Genomic DNA, 19,010 nt, shown 5'->3' with positions numbered 1-19,010 from the left:
TTTATAGACCTTTATATTTTATTTTTATGTCACATTTTAATTTCATCCCATATACATACAAAATACTTATAATACGTAGAAATCACAAGGAGATAAAAATTGTAAAAAAGTGACATGTAGACGTGTACATACAATATTTTTTTTTTATTAAAGTATGAGAAAACACAAACAAATATAATTATTTCATTCATTTGAATAATATACATCCAAAAATTTAATAAATATATTTATATCTACATATAATAAACAATTTTTACCATATATATAAAATTATATTTACATTTATCATAAAAGAGTAGGGCCAACAAAAAATAGGGCAAGCATACGATTTAAGAACAAAATTGTACATAAACAAATTTTAATCTATAATAAAGAAAAAAAATAGAAACATGGTTGTGAAAGTAAATTAGACTCACGCTAAATACAAGGAATACCTTAAAAAATTATATACCTTATGACCCTACCATTAAATAAATGAAAGGATAAGCCTGCATTTTAGTGCAAAGATACCATATAAATATGTTACAAAAATATTTTCCCTAAATATATACCAATCTATATATATAAATAATAATATATACAATGCATTATGTAAGCCCTTAAGAAAAAAGGAGCTTTTATTCTTTCTTAAACCTTTTGAATGTTGCATTGTTATTTTATTGCGTATTTTCATAAAATTATATAGATTAATAAATCCTGCATAATATTTTTATAAACCCTTTTCATCATGTATTATTTACAAAACAAAAAGTATTCATCAATATTTGTGTGATCATATTAATATTAGCAAAAATTCCATATAAACCGCTATTTATTAATATATTCATGCTTCCATGCCATAATGAAAGTTTATTTAATATTCATCATAATTTTTTAAAAAATAAGGCGCTATATATTTCAATTAATTTTTAGTTTTCAAAAATATACCTTTTTTTATGTATGTGAAGGTGATAATACAATTTATTTTTATTAATTTTGATGCTTACGATTTTCTTCATATTCACATGAATATATAGAAAGAGAGAGACATCTCATTTGCACACCATACACATTTCCATTATTTTTTTTATTTTATTGCATATTTCTTTAAATTAAAAAAACATATAAACATAGAAAGCAATATATGCTTACAAAATATTCATATATATTGTTTTTTCCTTATAGACATATCAAAATGTAATGCTTTTAATATAATCTAATTTTTTTAAGACACATAAATTCTTCATTTTAATAATGAAATTTAATCGACTTTTGAGAATTGCTTTTATATAGTACACAACAATATTGTAATATGTGTTTTATTTGATTGCTTATTTTTGTGTTATCAAAATAATTTTTTTCCAATTTGTGTAGAATATTATGGATTAAAATAAATATGTTATTTAATGCATAATAATTCGATAAAAAAATTGTAACAATAGAGGAATATATTTAGCTTATACATCTATGCTTTCAACTGTATCTCATCCAGTATTATATAAAATACTAAGGTATATATATTCAAAATAAACACAAATAAGTGCTGAATTCTCTTAAGACTAATTAATATATTCGAACTACTCTAGAATGAAGTCACAAATTATTAATTCTTTAACGGCACTATTTAATAACGAATTGAAAGAAAACTTACTAAAATCAAGAAACAAAGAAGAGATTACTAATACCGTTTCGAATCTTATTAAAAACAATATAAAAGGTAAAAATATAATAACAAAGGAATAATAGTCACACATTTTTATCCTATACAAATCTTTCAAACAAAATTACATATTGCTTATTAATTTATTACATTAATAATTCAGCTATAACATCAAATACATACAAAGTCGTCATTGAGATACTTCTTAACGAAAACAAAGGACAAGGCATTAAGTGTGTATTATAATATATATTTATTTATCCAATATACTCAATTTTTATTTATTATATAATTTAAACATGAAAAATGTAACCATTTTACAAGCTATATAAAAATATTAAGAAATTACATTAAGATCCCATTTCTATTTTCTTATGTCTTATCCTTTCAGTGTTAGTACAAGGCTTTTCTATAACAATCAGTCTGATTTCTTTTTTAAAAAATTCATTGAGAATGTAATAATTCAAAAAAAATAATTTAAATAAAATGAAAAATAGTGCTCCTCAAAAGTTCATTTCATAAAAATAGTATATTATATCTTATACCAAATATGCATGCTCTTAACAGAACGGCAAATTTTGGGTGGATATATGTCAAAGTGTAACATAACGAAACTATACATAAGCTTATTTTTTAAAAATTAATAAATTTTCATTGAGGAATACATTTATATATGCTTTTTATTTCTAATGCTTTCCAGGAAACACATTATTGTTTTATAGTTGTTTATCTAATTCACGTATAAAGTCATATGAGAGAATAATAAAACTCCCTATTCTCATGTATATATTTGTTGAAGGACGAAAAATTGGTAAATTCCGTATAATACAATATTCTGTTTGTTTTTAAAATATGTATTCATCAAAATTGTTGGTCATTTTTTGAGCCTACGTATTTAAATTTTTGTAAATGTAACACATGAAATTAATAAGCTCCAAACAAATTGTTGCATATATAATATTTTTATTCTACACCTTTGAATATTGAACTTTAATATTTTAACATTTTTTAATTGATTTTATATTTTTTTTATTTTACTCATCCAAATGCATATATACATATCTTCATGCATCCATATTAACTTTTATAATGTATATATGCACCATGCTACTAATTATAAACCATATATAACATTTTATCACATAAAACTGTAATGCTTTATATATACACACAAATTTGATTATAAACTCATTAAAAAAATTATATAATCCCTTTAGCATAAGCGATATTATGATATAACGAAGGTAGGGGCTATTCATGTAAATGGTTCCTTCTTCATAATTTTTATTATTAAATTATATGAAAAATAAACAAGAAAATTTTCAACTACATGATTTGCAGGATAAAAAAAATTATCTCATTCACTATTTTTATTTTTTTTAAAATATCACAAGGAATACACATTGTTTGAATAAATCTACTTATATAAATGGTGTAATTTAATTAATATATTAACAATGCCACATTTCCTATTTTAACACAACAATTTTAAAAAATATATATTTAAGGGCTTATATAAATTTGAAAAATATCAAAAAAATGAGGAAAAAAAAAAAATAAATTATACACCATATTACATTCCTATCAAATAACATTCTTGTCTACATACAAAATAATCGCATGCTTAATAGAAATTAACATATTATATATAATAGTTTTCTTTCTCTGAAATTCAACACTTTTTATTTTTTTATTAATTCGGATGAAAATTTAAAAAATACTATTTGTATACATAATTATATTTACACTGTTTCATGCATGCAAAAGGGGACACAACGGTGTTTTTTTTTAAAATAAAATTATACACAATATGAAGGAGAATTTGAAAAAAAATTATAATATATAATCTCAAAAGACAAAAGATTGGAAATATTACAATTATAGATCAAAAAGATTATAGCTTCCTGATCTTATTTTATATTTTTTTATGTTATAAGAACAATTCTTTATATATGTATAGAAAATGATAATTATATAAATTCAGAGAAAATTAATGAAAATTTTACATTATATTTCTTTTATTGAACTTTTTATTCATTTAAATTATATTTAATTCCTGAATTTTTATTCATAATTTTTACGTGAATAATATAAACATTTCCCGCCCATTTTATTCATTTCATCACATAAATATATTATCGATTATGCATACATGCATAGAATCATTTTTCCCTTTAATGAATGCATATACTTTATAACTGAAACTATTAACACAAGAAACCATATTAAAAGGATAATACCAATAATAAAAACTCATGCAAAAATCGTTCAACAATAATTAAATTAATTATGAACCCATGTAAAATATATTTTATAAAATGCTATTTCTTTCTATACATCTGTATATATTATGATATGCACAACATAAAGCTTCGAAAACAAGTTAATAAGAAGAAATGCGTAAAAGACGAAAAAGGTACCATAAAAAATATACATGCAGGTCTCTTTGCAAGTGGCTTTATTAAGTGATAACATTTATTTTTATAAAAAAGGAGCAAATAATAAAAACAACGGCACACAAAAAATAAAATGCATATATATAGAAAGGGGAAAAAAAAGAAAGAATATAGATACATGCATAAAACCAATGGTTATAAACATAAGAGAAACAAATGTTTTTGGTGTTTAATGCAAAACATATTTTTATATTTTATATTAACTTAAATATCTTCAATACCCTTTTTAAAAAAATTAAGTGGTCTCATTTTCACATGCATATAAAAAAGTGTATTTTTATTTTATTTTCGCTATATACTAGATTAAACCTAAATAAATTTTTAGTAAAGCCTTAATGCACCTATATAAAAATGTATATGGGCATTTTCTTTTTTCTGCAATTATATATGCATTCCCATTAATTTTTTTCTCTTTTGGGGAATCAAAAACACTATGCAAAGCTAAATAAAGCATGTGCAATATAAAAATGACAATGCTCGATAAGAAAACGTTAAATTCATGAAATTGTCTTTACACAATTATTTATTCATAAATATTTATATACTTCATTATTATCAATTACAGTTTCAATATATGTGTATCTTAAGTATTCTACAATATAATTTTTGTATTTATGTAAGAATATATATATATTCATATAGAAAAATTCTTATTTTTTTTGCTTAAAAAAATTAATATGGATATCCATTCAAAAAATATATATGCATGTACATATTGACATATGTATTCATTGTGAACAAATAAATCGTATGTTGCATATAATTAAAATAAATATCTATATGTATAGATATTTTTATCTTTTACAATCCTTTTTTTAATATTAATAAATATGAGTTCATCTTTTTGCACGCTACATTATACAATGAACTTTTCCATTTTTTATTTTTTCAACATTTCCTTTTTCAATTTACACATGTATAATATATTTATGCCATCATACTAATTTACATGCATATTATATATATATTCATGTATATGCATACTTATATTTATGAATATATATGTGCATATTCTGATAAAAACATATAAATATTTATGATATTGTACCATATTTTAATTAAATATTAACAAAATAAATAACAGTTGTTAATATGTTTTGTTCTACTACACATCCTAGATATACAACTTTCATTAAGAAAATTATTTAAACAAATAATAATAAATATAATTTTATAATATTTACAAAATATATTTTACATTTTTTTTTTCTTTGATACCGCTTTTCTTATACATTGATTCACTTTTACCTATATTGAATGCATTTACACCTCCATGTATATTTTTATTTGATTTTTTTCTTTTTTTCATTATTATATATTATACATATTATTACATATTTTTTGCATATTATTACATGATTTATATAGGAAGATTTTTAAATAATGATAAAAATTCGTATTCTTATAATTATACGAAAATTAAAACATTCATGATCCTAAACAAATTAAGAATCTTCCCTTTACCTTTGATAAACACAATTAAACAGAAAACACTCCTAATAGACACGCATAAAAACAGAGAGAACAAATATATATAATATAAAAACAATCTCAAAATATTTTTTATGCATATTCAATTGCAAAATAAAATATAAAGCATACGTAAGTATGCGCTATAGAAAGTAAATATATAAATATAATTTCTTAGAATATATTTATCTTTATATGCACATATATTATTAAAAGATACATTAATATCTCCATTTAGTATGAATTGAAAACTACGTAGAACGAATATAGAAATACGTAAAAATCAATAAATTACCATTTTCCAAAAATATAATTTTAACTAAAGATCTCTATCGAATAGAAAATATACACTATCTATAAATAGACATATATCTATACAAAAGAACAAAACGAATACATATACTTATGCCTGAGAACGTATAAAATAAATCATCTATATAATACATTCATACAAATATGCATACGTTCTTAGGCAAAATAATAGTAATACAATCTATGAGACCTGTTTGATTGCATCCCAAAAAATGCAATTATTCTCGTTATCTCATATTTTTGTAATATACTCATATTTATAGATTATATAATATATAAATTATTTTTTTGTATTTAAAAAAGAAAAAAATGAGAAAAGGTAAGCCACGGCACGTCCCTATGTTTTTGAGAAGCGAAAACAAAAAGATACTTTTCTCCTTTTTTTCATATTTTATGTCCAAAAATGATATACAATTTATTTTCGATCATTATGACATTGGCTTAATAGTTCTTACAAAAATACACAACATACGAAAAAGATATGAAGAAGATAAAAACAATTTACAACAAGAAAATAATAAAAATGATTTCGAAGACACAGAATCAATAGATGAACAAGTACGAGCTTTTTTTTTAAACTATAAATTAAATTCGAATGAAGACATATCTGACCATAAAAAAGAAAAACCTGAAAAAAATAAAAAAGGAAAAAAGGGCTCAATAAACAAGGAAAAAATTCATGAAATTAATGAAAAAAAGTTTACTGCAAAAAACAATTATTCTATTATAACACGTTCAAAGACAGAGGAAATTGACTCTCTTAAAAATGTTGAAAATGATAATCCTAATAATAATAATGCTCATGACGAAAATAAACCACAAACTGAAAATATCACAAATAAAGATAACCACTCCAATAATAAGTCTGATAACCTCAAACAGATGGGACATAGTAACAATGCAGATAAACCACGATTAAAAGAGGTAAAGCAAGAACCATGTGAAACCATTAGTGAATCAGGAGAATCAAATAAAACAAATGTTAATATCTCAACTAAAGAAATTTGTAAAAATGTAGATAATAATAACACAAAGAACATTAATGACGAAAAAATCGATAAAAAAAATAATTTAAATGACCAAAATTTTGAAAATGGAGAAAAAGAAAATATAAGTAATGTAAAAACGTATATTAATGAAACAAGCATAGAAGATAAAAATTTGATTAATAAAAATGCATCTGATAATGCAATATTAAGTAGACAGAAAATGGAAAATAATAATAAAGAACAAAAATACACAAATTTACAAGAAGACACCTCTATATTAATAGAAAATAATAAAAACGAAACTTGTAAAAATAAACTAAATTCTGAAGAGAAAAATAACACAAATGAAGAAATCCAAAAAGAAAAAGAATTAGATGATATATTATTTCCTATACGAAAAAAAAATGAAACTTATAAAAAATTTAGTAAAAGAATTAATAAAACAAAAACTAATGAATTTATAAATTACCATGATGACCATTGCTTTTATATAACTGATTTATGTAGAAAAGGCACTATGTTATCATTAAGAAAAAATGAGGTATTAAATAAAAAAAATGCTAAAAATGTTCATTCTCACCAGAAATTTATTAATTCATTTGGACTAAATAATTCTTTTCAAGTTATCGATGAAGTTCAATCATTAAATAATATGTATATGAATTTGAAATTGTTTGATGGACAATTTAATGGCCAAATGAATGAAAACAATCTTAATGATTTCACAAATTTATTAAAATCAAAAAATAAGGCACCCTTTCACACCAATAATAATGCCAATAATAACATTAGTAGTAATACGAATTCGTATATTTCATCTAATGATAATTTTAATATGCCATCTTCGTATTTGATGTATGATTACACTAACACCGACAAATTTGCCTATACATTAAATAATGTGGACAATTTAGAACATATGCATAATTATCAAAGTGTTCATAACTATTTTTATCCCACTGGCTCAGAGTATACTAACAATAGCCACATTAGTAATAGCACTTTTATAAGAAATCCGTTTAATAATAAAAACGACGCCGTTAACTTTAACATTAATCAAAATACTGATAACGGTTCTAATAAAAGTAAAATAGAAATAAAAGAAGAGCTCAATTCTACCCCCATCTATTCCAATAATTATCAATCCACAGTTACAACTTTTAACAATAATAAAAAACCATATATAAAAACTGAAAAAACTAAAAATGATCCTAAAAATGGAAATGCAATTAAAGCACAGACGGATGATAATATTATAAAATCACAAGATATTAAACAAAATAACTATCAAAATTTTTATATCAATCCAATAAAAAATGAGCATATAACAAACACTACTAATATTAATGGCCAAAATAATATAAAAAATTTTAGCTTGAATTCAAATAATATACCTTTGATAAAAAATATTCCCAACGATTATCTATTCTATCAAAATGACACATTTGGAAACAACATCCACAATAATAGCTATAGTAATGATATAAATGCTGGTATATCTTCTGCTACTACTTCTAGTATTGCCATTCCCACTGTTACTAATGCAAGTATTTCATCACCCACTTCTACTACTATTAATATTGAGCAATGCTATAATCAGGCATTTGAATCAAATGGAATAATTCATAGCAATCCCATAAGTAATAACAATTCAAATAATAATATGGTAGATTTAAATCATATAGATCATAAAACCAAGAATATAAATATGACTTGGAGCGATCATAATTCAAAAAATACTAACACACATCCGAATTCAAATGTTTCAACAGAGATAAAAAGTATTAATAATGATTATTACCACACAAACAATCCTGATATAAATGAAATTTCTAGTCTGCATACTGACGAAGAAAATAACCTTGAAGATAATAACAATATGAATGATGGTTCTTGTTTAAAAAAAGACATAAATAGAAAATGTTGTTCAAATAATAGTATCATCAACAACAATAACAGTGATAATAACCCTGAGAGTAGAAACCAAAACGAATATAATGATCCTTGTGGTGACCAGAACAATTACGACAGAAAATATTCCGAAACTTATATCAGAAGTAATAATTATTCAAACGGAAATATATATGATGATGCTAATTATGAAACCAAGGAAAATGAAGGCATTATATCAAAAAGACAAATAAAAAATAATTGTTTTCACGATAATAATAAATTTAATCCAACGGATTTTAAAGAATTATCCCCTAAATCCTCAAGCATTAATAAAATCAATAGTAGTATGGCATCTAATGATAGCTCTATAAATCAATACAATAATGCCAATTCTCGTAGCAACATCAGTGCTAAAGACAATAATACAGATTCTAATCAATTCAAACAAAATATTAATAGATATAATAACAGCAATTCCAACACAATCCATTTAATGGATGAATGCGATTCAAATGAGTTTTTAAATCCTCAAAGTAGTGACAATAATTATTTAAATTGTAAAGATTTATTACATAGTAATAATATGATTCGAAATTATTCTTACAATAATGATAGCAGATGTAACATATATAATGAACTGGTTAATAACATGATGCTTCAAAATGATGGTTCTCCTCAACTTTCAAAAAATATAATAAAAAGTTATAGCACTATATATGATCCTCAAACAAATAGATTAGAAGCAACTTTCCCTCATGTACAAAATAATAATAAATATGTGAGCCAAAGTAATATAATCCAGACTAATGAAACAAGAAAGGGCATAGAGCAATTTGATTCCATCCAAAATAGTGATAATTATTATATCAATGATAATAACGCTAGTAATACTAGCAGTATTAATGATGACAGAAATATTAATAAGGGAAACAATTCTCAAAATTTCACAACGATAAAAAATGAAATAAAATATCCAGATATAAACTCCGAAGCATCGAATTATGTATATAACCCTCAAAATAATATAATGTATATACAAAACGCCTCTGAGCAAACTATCGAAATAAATAACAATAATTATATCCAATATAATGTGGCATATTCAATTAATAATGAAAATATAAATTATTTAAACAGAAATTCATTAACCACCGATCAGGACAAATTGGAAAATTGCTCAAAAAATAATGTAAATAATAATCAAATAAATTCCATATATAATGAACAAAATCAGAACAATTATGATAACACAATTATATCAATTAAAAATAACCAGGAAAATAATATTTATGAAATAAAAGAAAGCGATATAAACTTTCAAAAAATCGAGATAAATGATAAAGCCAATGAGCATTTTGAAAATACTGACAAAGAAGGCATTGAAAACAATCCTGATAATAATGATAATGCTAATTTTGTTAACAACAATATAGACAATAATGGAAATATAGCTAATTCCATTGGAAAAAAACAAAATTATATTTTTCAGGAAAATATTCAACATTTAGACGCCAAAAATGTTAAAAATAATGAAACTTGCTGCTTACCAAGTGATGAAATATGCCATGTTTCTCAAAAGCTAAACAATAATATACATGTATATGACGAAAAAAATATAGAAAAAAAACAACCTGTGATATTACCCAAAAATGATGAGCTTGATAATTGCCATTTTCAAGGTAATAATGAAAATAATAGTAAAACGAAAAATATTAATGAATTATCATTAAATAAAAATTATAAAAACAGTATCAATAGTTCCCAAAAGCATCAACGCGATACAGACATTAATTATTATGATATAAATACACAATACAAGGAAAATGTGAAAAAACAAAAAAGTAATATCGCTTCAAATATTGATAAAAGTGATTATTTTGACGCTGAGCATAATGAAATTCATGGAAAATTAGATAATGATGGCTACAAAGGCGTAGAAATCGATAGGCAAAATAATCAAGAAACGAATAATAATTTTTGTAATAGAACAAAATATATCAAAATAGAAACAATAACACACCCAACTGATGATAAAAATAATATTTCTATATCTTCTATTCGAAATAATACTAATAAAATCATATATGATACATATATGAATGACACTATGAAATTAAAGGAAAACATAAATAATAATAAAAACCTAAACAATCAAAGCAGCACTAATGATATAATAACTAAGGACAATAACACGAATAACATGGGAAATATTGATAATAATTTTACAAATTCAGAATATTCACAATTTCATGCAAATAATACCATTCAAACACAACATAACCCTGAGCTATCGCAACGCGAAACGAACTACCTCTATACGGGCAGCAAGATGACCCTTATAAGAGACAATATAAACATAGATACAAATGATAATATTATAAATTTACAAAACTGTAATTATATAAATGACCAAACAAGTGACAATAAAAATGAAAGAATAGGATCCTTAACCATGAAAATACATAGCAACGCACCTAGCTATGTTTTTGATCATAAAACAAATAATAATAATGAAGAACAAAAAAATAACGATTTTAATTTGGAAAATGGAATGCAAAATTGTGATTTAAATCCTGTAAAAGGTAAATATGATAATTTATACTCAAATTATTATATTAATGATGATAATCACAGCTACACCAATGATCAAAAAATAAAAAATCCCAATCTTGAAATCCAAGACCCATTAAATCGAAGGGAAAAAAGCAACTTAAAAAACATTTCTATGGAACAACTTTCATTTTACAATTCCGTAAATAATTTTGAAAATAACTACGAAAGTAACTCAAATTATTATAAATATGCAAAAGGCATAAGCACAACACCAATGCTAAATGAAAACATAAATAATACATGCATAAACCAAGCAATTCATGATAACAATAGACAAAATATTGAAACACCAAGGTCTAACAATTATCCTGTATTTAATATGGGCATTCAGAATAATAAAATAAATACAGAAGCATTAGATGAAAATGGCCAAATCCAATCGAAAAATGTTTTAACTAATAATTTATTTAAAATAAATAAAAAATATAATTCAAATACTATAGAAACAAATAACAATCTTATATATGACAATAATGAAAATGCTCAATATAATTATTTAAATGATTTACATACAAGTGGAAGGAATTCTATTTATGAATCGCATATGAATTTTCCATCAAATCAGACACACCTTTTATATTTAAATAATTCAAATGCCAAAAATTTAGAGAACATATCTGAACGAAAAATTAGTATGCCTAATGAATACATCAATTTTAATTCCTTTAATAATATTTATAATGCACCCCAATTTGATAATCTAACAAATCAAGTAAATAGCAATACAAGCCATAATAATAGCAATATTTGTGATAACTCCATAAACAATACTAATAATAGCATTGATCCCACCAACAGCAATATACCTGCAGTATATAACACTGAAGGGCCTATTCCAAATGTTGATAATAATTATAATGTAATAAATATGCCATTAGATAAAAACTCCATTATACCAAACCCTTATTATTCCTCCAATACAAATGATAATAAAAATTGTACAATATACAATAATACTAGATATTCAAATAGGACATTTTGCAATTATAACAATAATCTTAAAGATTCCAATGACAACAATATGTACATTCCCAACAATGACAATATCATTCACAATTTGAACAACAACATAAAGGGATATAATAACAGTAGTATATACACATATAGAAATAACAATATTCCTATCAGTTATGGAAAAGATAATAAGGAACATAACAAAGGTAATAGCAATTTATATAATATTAACAATTATAAAAATTATATACATAATGATTCGTCTAATTTAATAAATGTAAAATCTGGCCACCATGAAAAATATAATTCTGAAAATAATTTATTAGATAATGCTGATAAACCAAATAAAAATAATATAAATAGGCAAATTGATAACGAAGAATTAAATAATCTTATAACAGAACCACACATGAGGCCCTTTGACAATTTTAAAACAACAGAGGAAAATATTATGCGAAATAATATTAATAATAGATTTATTAACAATAATGATCCCTATCAAATGATGATAAGCAATATCAATTTATATAATGCTTATAAGCATTTATATAACAATAATAATAATAATAGATATATATATAACCCAAATAACAATGAAAAATCATCGAATAATATAAATATTTATAGTGATATCAATAATTTTCCTCAAAAAAAAATTAATACATATACACCCAATAATTTGTTAACTTCACAAACCAACTTAATAAGTCACATAAAAAATGATATGCCATCAAGTGGTTGTGATATTAATAAAAGCAACAATGAAGGCATGAAAAACGAAAATGGTTTTAATTATTTATATAATGGCATTCCTTTTGATTATTTTAAAAATGATATGGGTTTTATCTACAATAATAATATGAGAAATATTGGGAATACCATCGAAGGTACCAATACTATCAATGATCACAATAAAAAATTTGAAAATGATGATGAACGAATGAAAGAAAATAAAAATAATAATATCTATGCCAATTTAAATAATTACCCCTCAAATAATACAATAATTTGTAAAGACCCGAAAAACTATTATATTAAAAATAATTTTGATACTTTAAATAACATAGAAAACTTAAATGATATAAAAAATGAAAACAATATAAACAACAGCAATACCATAACAAATTCGTCTGTAGACTTACAAAATAATAAAACAAAAAATAAAGACAGTCCTAATTTCAATGTTAGAAATTCCAATGAAAATAATATTTCTGCTGATTTAAAATATATCTATGAATTAAATAAATTTTATAATCCAAAAGGAATGAGTTATAAGAAAATCAATGATCGCATTAATGGCACTATGAACAACATAAATATGATTAGCAATTTGAATACTACTGAAACTTTAGGAAGTAATGTAGATGATAGTTACAAAAACATTAATAATATAAGTACTAGTAGAAATAGAAATAATAATATCCATATGATGAATGATAACCAATATATGCAGTTGCAAGGCGTTCCTTATAATATTTCGGACAATTATGATAATTCTGTAAATAAAGAAGACACTGAATCTTGTCAGAAAAAATTAAGTAATTTAAGAAATTATAATTTAATTGATTGTATGAACATGATGTATTTAAATAAAGCTAATAAAAACATGTACAATCATCCATATTATAAAAATGGTATAAACGAAAATTATTTCAATTCGAATATGAATATTCCATTACAACCAGAATTTAGTGATTCAAGTAATATTATTCATAATAATTTGAAAAAAATAAAAACAGACAAACCATATAATCAGTCATATCTATCTAGTTTTGCACAAAATAGAAATTCTAATTATAATAATAATAATAATAATATTAACGAAATAACCCAAATAAATGAGGAAAAAAATAGAGCCTCAACAAATAATTACTATATGCCGCCATATATGAATCCAAATGATCAACCACCATATTTTAAAGACAATTATTTAAATACAGGCAAAAATAATATTGATATAGACAATATAAATTATTATAAGGCACAGCAATATTACACAAACAATAAGTTTATTAATGTAAATTATGACAAAAATATATATACAGACGAACCAAATAAGTATTCTAAAAATTATCCTAATGATGGCTTTCGAGAAAATATAGATAGTACTTATAACTATAATTTGGGTATGCAAAATGAATATCATAATACAAATTACCCATTAAATATTTTAAATAATAACAATCTATATAATAAATATGTTTATTTAAACATGCTAAATAATGCATATAATACAAACAACAATTTTAAATTACAAAACTTAGAAGAAAATAACAAGCTCGTCCAATATAATAATATAAAAAACCCTTACACTGATCTTAATAATCCAAACCATAATATTAGCAATACTAATGATTTATTTCCACTAAAAATTATGGAATCTAATGAAAATAGAATTATGAACCCCATTAATCATATTCCAGTCCCAGTTAAAAATTACTATAATCTTCAACTCGTATTAAACTATTTACGAGAAAGACAATTCCAACAATCTTTTAATCACAGTGCTTCAAATACAAGTAATAATAGCAATTTACGAAGCGACACCAAAAGGAATTATTCCATATCTTCAGTAGGGTTTAGCAATCGAAGCAAAAGGTAATTCTTCCCCCAAAAGAAGCAACATACATATATACCTTCGCAAATATAAAACTTAGCATTGCATACATTTTTCTTTTTCTCTATTTTTTTCTGACTCAGGTGGACAATTTGCCCCTCGTATATATGCTGTAACAGTGCCTTGTGCAGATTTAAATTGACATGCAATTTTAAGTTTTTGCAATTCAATCATTCCAATTATAGTTTCAACATACCCTATGCTATATATAATTGCTACAAAAACCTTATGAACTTTTATAATTATTTTACTTCAACACTTTGTCCTCAGCAAACCTATTTATCGAAGCATTCTACTCAAGTATGTTGTATTTATCTACACTATATTGTCATTTTTTATGTTTCCATATTAATGCCACATTAACAATAATATATTATATATATAAATATTATGCAATTGTATTAATGTAAATTCTTTCCTTTTTCAAAAATACCATGTTAGGAACACGAAACCATATTCAACGTATATTGGCATTTGCTAAACACGGAAAAATATAAATATATACAAAACATCATATTGTTTTTAGATAATAATTTATACACAAGAGCAGCATGGTTATTAAAAAAAGGATATAATATGGATGATTTTGAAGTTCAAAAAGCAGAAAGAAAATTAATAAAACTAATGCTTTTAGTATTTAAATTTACTTATGATCATAAAAATGACAATTCAAAATATGAGCATATAAAGGCTTTTCTATATCCATTAAGGAATTCCCATATAAATTTTGAAATAATGAATCGATTTTTATTTTATTAAACTGTTTTTGTACATATCATTTACAATATCCATAAATATACACATTCGTGTGAATATATATAGCATCATTTTTTGATTTAGACATTTTCCTACACAAAGTTACATGATTTTCTTAGACATTTTCATATTCAAAAAGTTCAATATATGTGTATATATACCCATGATATATCCTAAATACTTCATGCCTGTACGCATGCATATTATCGCCCTTCTTTCATTATATATGTTTGCAGCATTTAAAAAAAGTAAAAGAACGCATTATATGTTTGTATACAATTTCCACTGATTTTATTCATCGAATTTAAAATAATATGTATGTATATCCAAAATATATTCATCAGTATAAATCAGCTATATGTTCACTGTTTTAAGTGCCACACTTATATTTTTATAATCCTCAATAAAAAAGAAAACAACTGAATTTTCACGATTTTAGTTATATATTGTAATTATTTTATTTTAATTATTTTTGTATGTCCAGAAGAGTTTTTAATCAAAAACAATAAACAATTAAAAAATATATATTATAAAAATTCATATATTTAAAAAACGCACACATAAATGACCAAAAAAAATAAACATTTTTTTATTTTATTTAATTAACAAAAGTGTAGCTATAAAAAATTGAAATAAGCAAATTGGGAAAAAAGAAATCATTAATCTATTATTTTTTGTGAATTTTCCTAAAATAAGGATACAATCTGCGAAAATAATAATAAATAAAAAATATTGTCTATATAAAAATCCATAAAAGCTGTGGGCATATTTTCTTTCAGGGCAACATCAATAAAATCATTTATTCTATAAACTTGTTAATATAACATAATTTTAAATTATATTAATCCTCAACTTACTGTAGGATGACCATACTGTGGATATTATTGAAAATAAAAGCTGGAGCATTTTACAGGGTATAAACATATTAATAAATGAGGAAAATACTATTGGAAATAAAGAGTAGCTAATAATGCATAATGACTGAAAAAAATGTCTAAAATTAAAAACATAGATATGTATATATTTTATAATCATACTAGCATGCTAATTTTAAAAAACATGAAATATTATTGTAGGTTAAGGGCTAACACAATGTATCAACATTTCTTTTTTTCTTCTATCATATAATTGTATAGTTTTAATTAACTCACATTTTTATATGTAGTAAAGACAAATTTAAGGAAACTAAAATATGCCCAACCATAAAAATGACAAAAAAATATGCAAATGTGTTCTTCTTGTCCAATATCTCCTTATCCAAAAATATAATTCTAAGTAATAAAAAAAAATGTTGGTATATCTATTATACATATGCTATTAAAAAGGTAGATATATTTTTCGAAAATTTTCTTGTTCTCAATTATAATATAAAAACTTTTGTATATTTATAAAAAAATTACATTGATAAGGTTACATAAACAATAAAAGATCCCCATAAATCCCCTTGAAAAAAAATAATATTATAAAAAATGTTAAAAATAATAATCTAAAAATTGTTTTTCATTTTATTTTTTACTTTTTTGTTACATTTTTTCACTATATTATCATTGTCGTATTGATGAAAGCAAGACTGTAATATGTTCTTATAAATACTTTTTGCATCTCGTATCTGTATTGTTAATAAAATAATAAAAATAAACAATTTAATATAGTTACTGTGTATGCTTTTTCAATTTAACTTTTTTAAATAATATAAATATTATAAGACACTATAAATCATACTGCTTATTTCATAAAAAATAACATCAATTTTGCCCATATAAACACACAAACAAATAAATAAATATGTTTATCTTCAATCATGTTAATAGTATTATATACAAACCAGCGTATCTTGAATTGGTTCATCCATGGTGAACTCATAATTAGTGTATTGCATCGCTACATATATAAAAAAATAATTTACAAAATTTTATATCTTTAAAAAAAACAAATAACAACTTTACTTAAAATATTTATATATATATTATTACTCTTTGTTGCCATTTTCCTTTCCCTTATTGTTTTCTTTTGTTATAAAATTGGATTTTCTCTTACAGATATACATTTATCTTAAAGTTATTATATAACTATGTATTCTTTCGACAAAAAGAAAAAAAAATACAAGTTAATATATACTTTTAATCTAAAAAATTATATTTTGTATAGTAAATTTTTTACTTTTTTTTGCACACACATTTATTAATGTTTTTTGTTTTTTTTATCAATCGTTATGATATATTACATTACTGTGTTTATAACACCTTTTTCTTTCAATTACTTTATGTGATATGTTTCTTATGGAAATTTATGATTTGGTTTCATAATTCAAAAAACGTTTTTTCCAAAATGTATTTTTTCATTAAGGATAAAATATATTCATTACATATCCATTTACAATAAAAATTAAATAATATTGAAAACCTAATATAATTTATTTATCATGCAATTTTATGGATTACAGTTATAATATTGCTTATTATAGTACAGTATTGGTACTACCCGCATTTATTATTATTTTATATTTTAAAAATTTTAAGATAAACCATGTATACAAATTCATTCAGTTTATGTAAATACAAATACCATTTTTAAGAAAATACAAGGAAAATATATCATAAATATATTTTTGAAATCCTTTTTTGTATTTGTTTTTTAAATTATACTTATTTATAAATATAAGGTTACAGGCCTTACTAATCTAATATATATATGAAATTATTAAAACCTGTTCATAATTCACAGAAAGATAAATAATTCATTAGGTGAATAAGCATACATCATTGGGTATATTATTTTATCCTAATTCATCTTATAACATATAAAAAATGTATAATAATTAAGGGTTTAGATATTGATCAGTTTGGTCATACCTTCAAATTATATAAATGGAAAATACTGATATATATGTACAAATATATATTCTTTCATACGTTTTAAGTACATAAATATTTAAATATGCAAACAAAATTTAATAAATAACCTACTAATTAACACATTAACCATATATATATGTATATGTCCCGATTTCTATAAGTGTACTAAAATGATGTTATACTAATAAGACTATTTCCCATTATATAATTTATCATTTCCTAAATTATTATAAAAAAATTAAAGGTATACTACTATATAATTGTACATATAATATAAGATATATTAAGTAAACAATACACTTTTTCTTTAACATTTTTAATAATATTTATTACCTAAAAATGATTTATCAAAAGTATTTTAAACTAATTTCAAATGGATCCAAGTCTATCCAAATATGTACATAAAAAAAAAAATTAAAAAAAGAGATCAAAATTATAATATTTGATCAGATATAA

General features: G+C 22.7%; 3 protein-coding genes across 3 annotated transcripts; 2 read left to right on the top strand and 1 right to left on the bottom strand.

Annotated features, from left to right (window-relative positions):
• Window positions 1–1,566: 1,566 nt before the first annotated feature.
• On the top strand, window positions 1,567–2,384 carry PVVCY_0904530 (dynein light chain, putative; the record flags this gene model as incomplete). The annotated part of the gene is made up of 4 exons (XM_008626790.2): window positions 1,567–1,696; window positions 1,803–1,872; window positions 2,031–2,094; window positions 2,340–2,384. The coding sequence occupies 4 exons, from the start codon at window positions 1,567–1,569 to the stop codon at window positions 2,382–2,384; spliced, it is 309 nt and encodes a 102-aa protein (XP_008625012.2).
• Window positions 2,385–6,186: 3,802 nt separating this feature from the next.
• Window positions 6,187–15,702, top strand: PVVCY_0904520 (sporozoite and liver stage asparagine-rich protein; the record flags this gene model as incomplete). Its single annotated transcript, XM_008626789.1, has 3 exons — window positions 6,187–14,924; window positions 15,027–15,243; window positions 15,385–15,702. 3 exons carry the CDS (start codon window positions 6,187–6,189, stop codon window positions 15,700–15,702), a joined length of 9,273 nt encoding a protein of 3,090 aa, XP_008625011.1.
• A 591-nt stretch (window positions 15,703–16,293) lies between these two features.
• On the bottom strand, window positions 16,294–17,685 carry PVVCY_0904510 (protein YIPF6, putative; the record flags this gene model as incomplete). The annotated part of the gene is made up of 7 exons (XM_037634375.1): window positions 16,294–16,403; window positions 16,557–16,693; window positions 16,851–16,970; window positions 17,100–17,142; window positions 17,227–17,308; window positions 17,525–17,580; window positions 17,673–17,685. 7 exons carry the CDS (start codon window positions 17,683–17,685, stop codon window positions 16,294–16,296), a joined length of 561 nt encoding a protein of 186 aa, XP_037490477.1.
• Between the last annotated feature and the right edge of the window lie 1,325 nt (window positions 17,686–19,010).

The sequence above is a fragment of the Plasmodium vinckei genome (genome assembly GCF_900681995.1).
Source record: "Plasmodium vinckei vinckei genome assembly, chromosome: PVVCY_09".
NCBI classification, from domain to species: Eukaryota; Apicomplexa; class Aconoidasida; order Haemosporida; family Plasmodiidae; genus Plasmodium; species Plasmodium vinckei.
The sequence above is the reverse complement of the archived record's forward strand: the minus strand, read 5'-3'. Positions and strand labels throughout refer to the sequence as shown.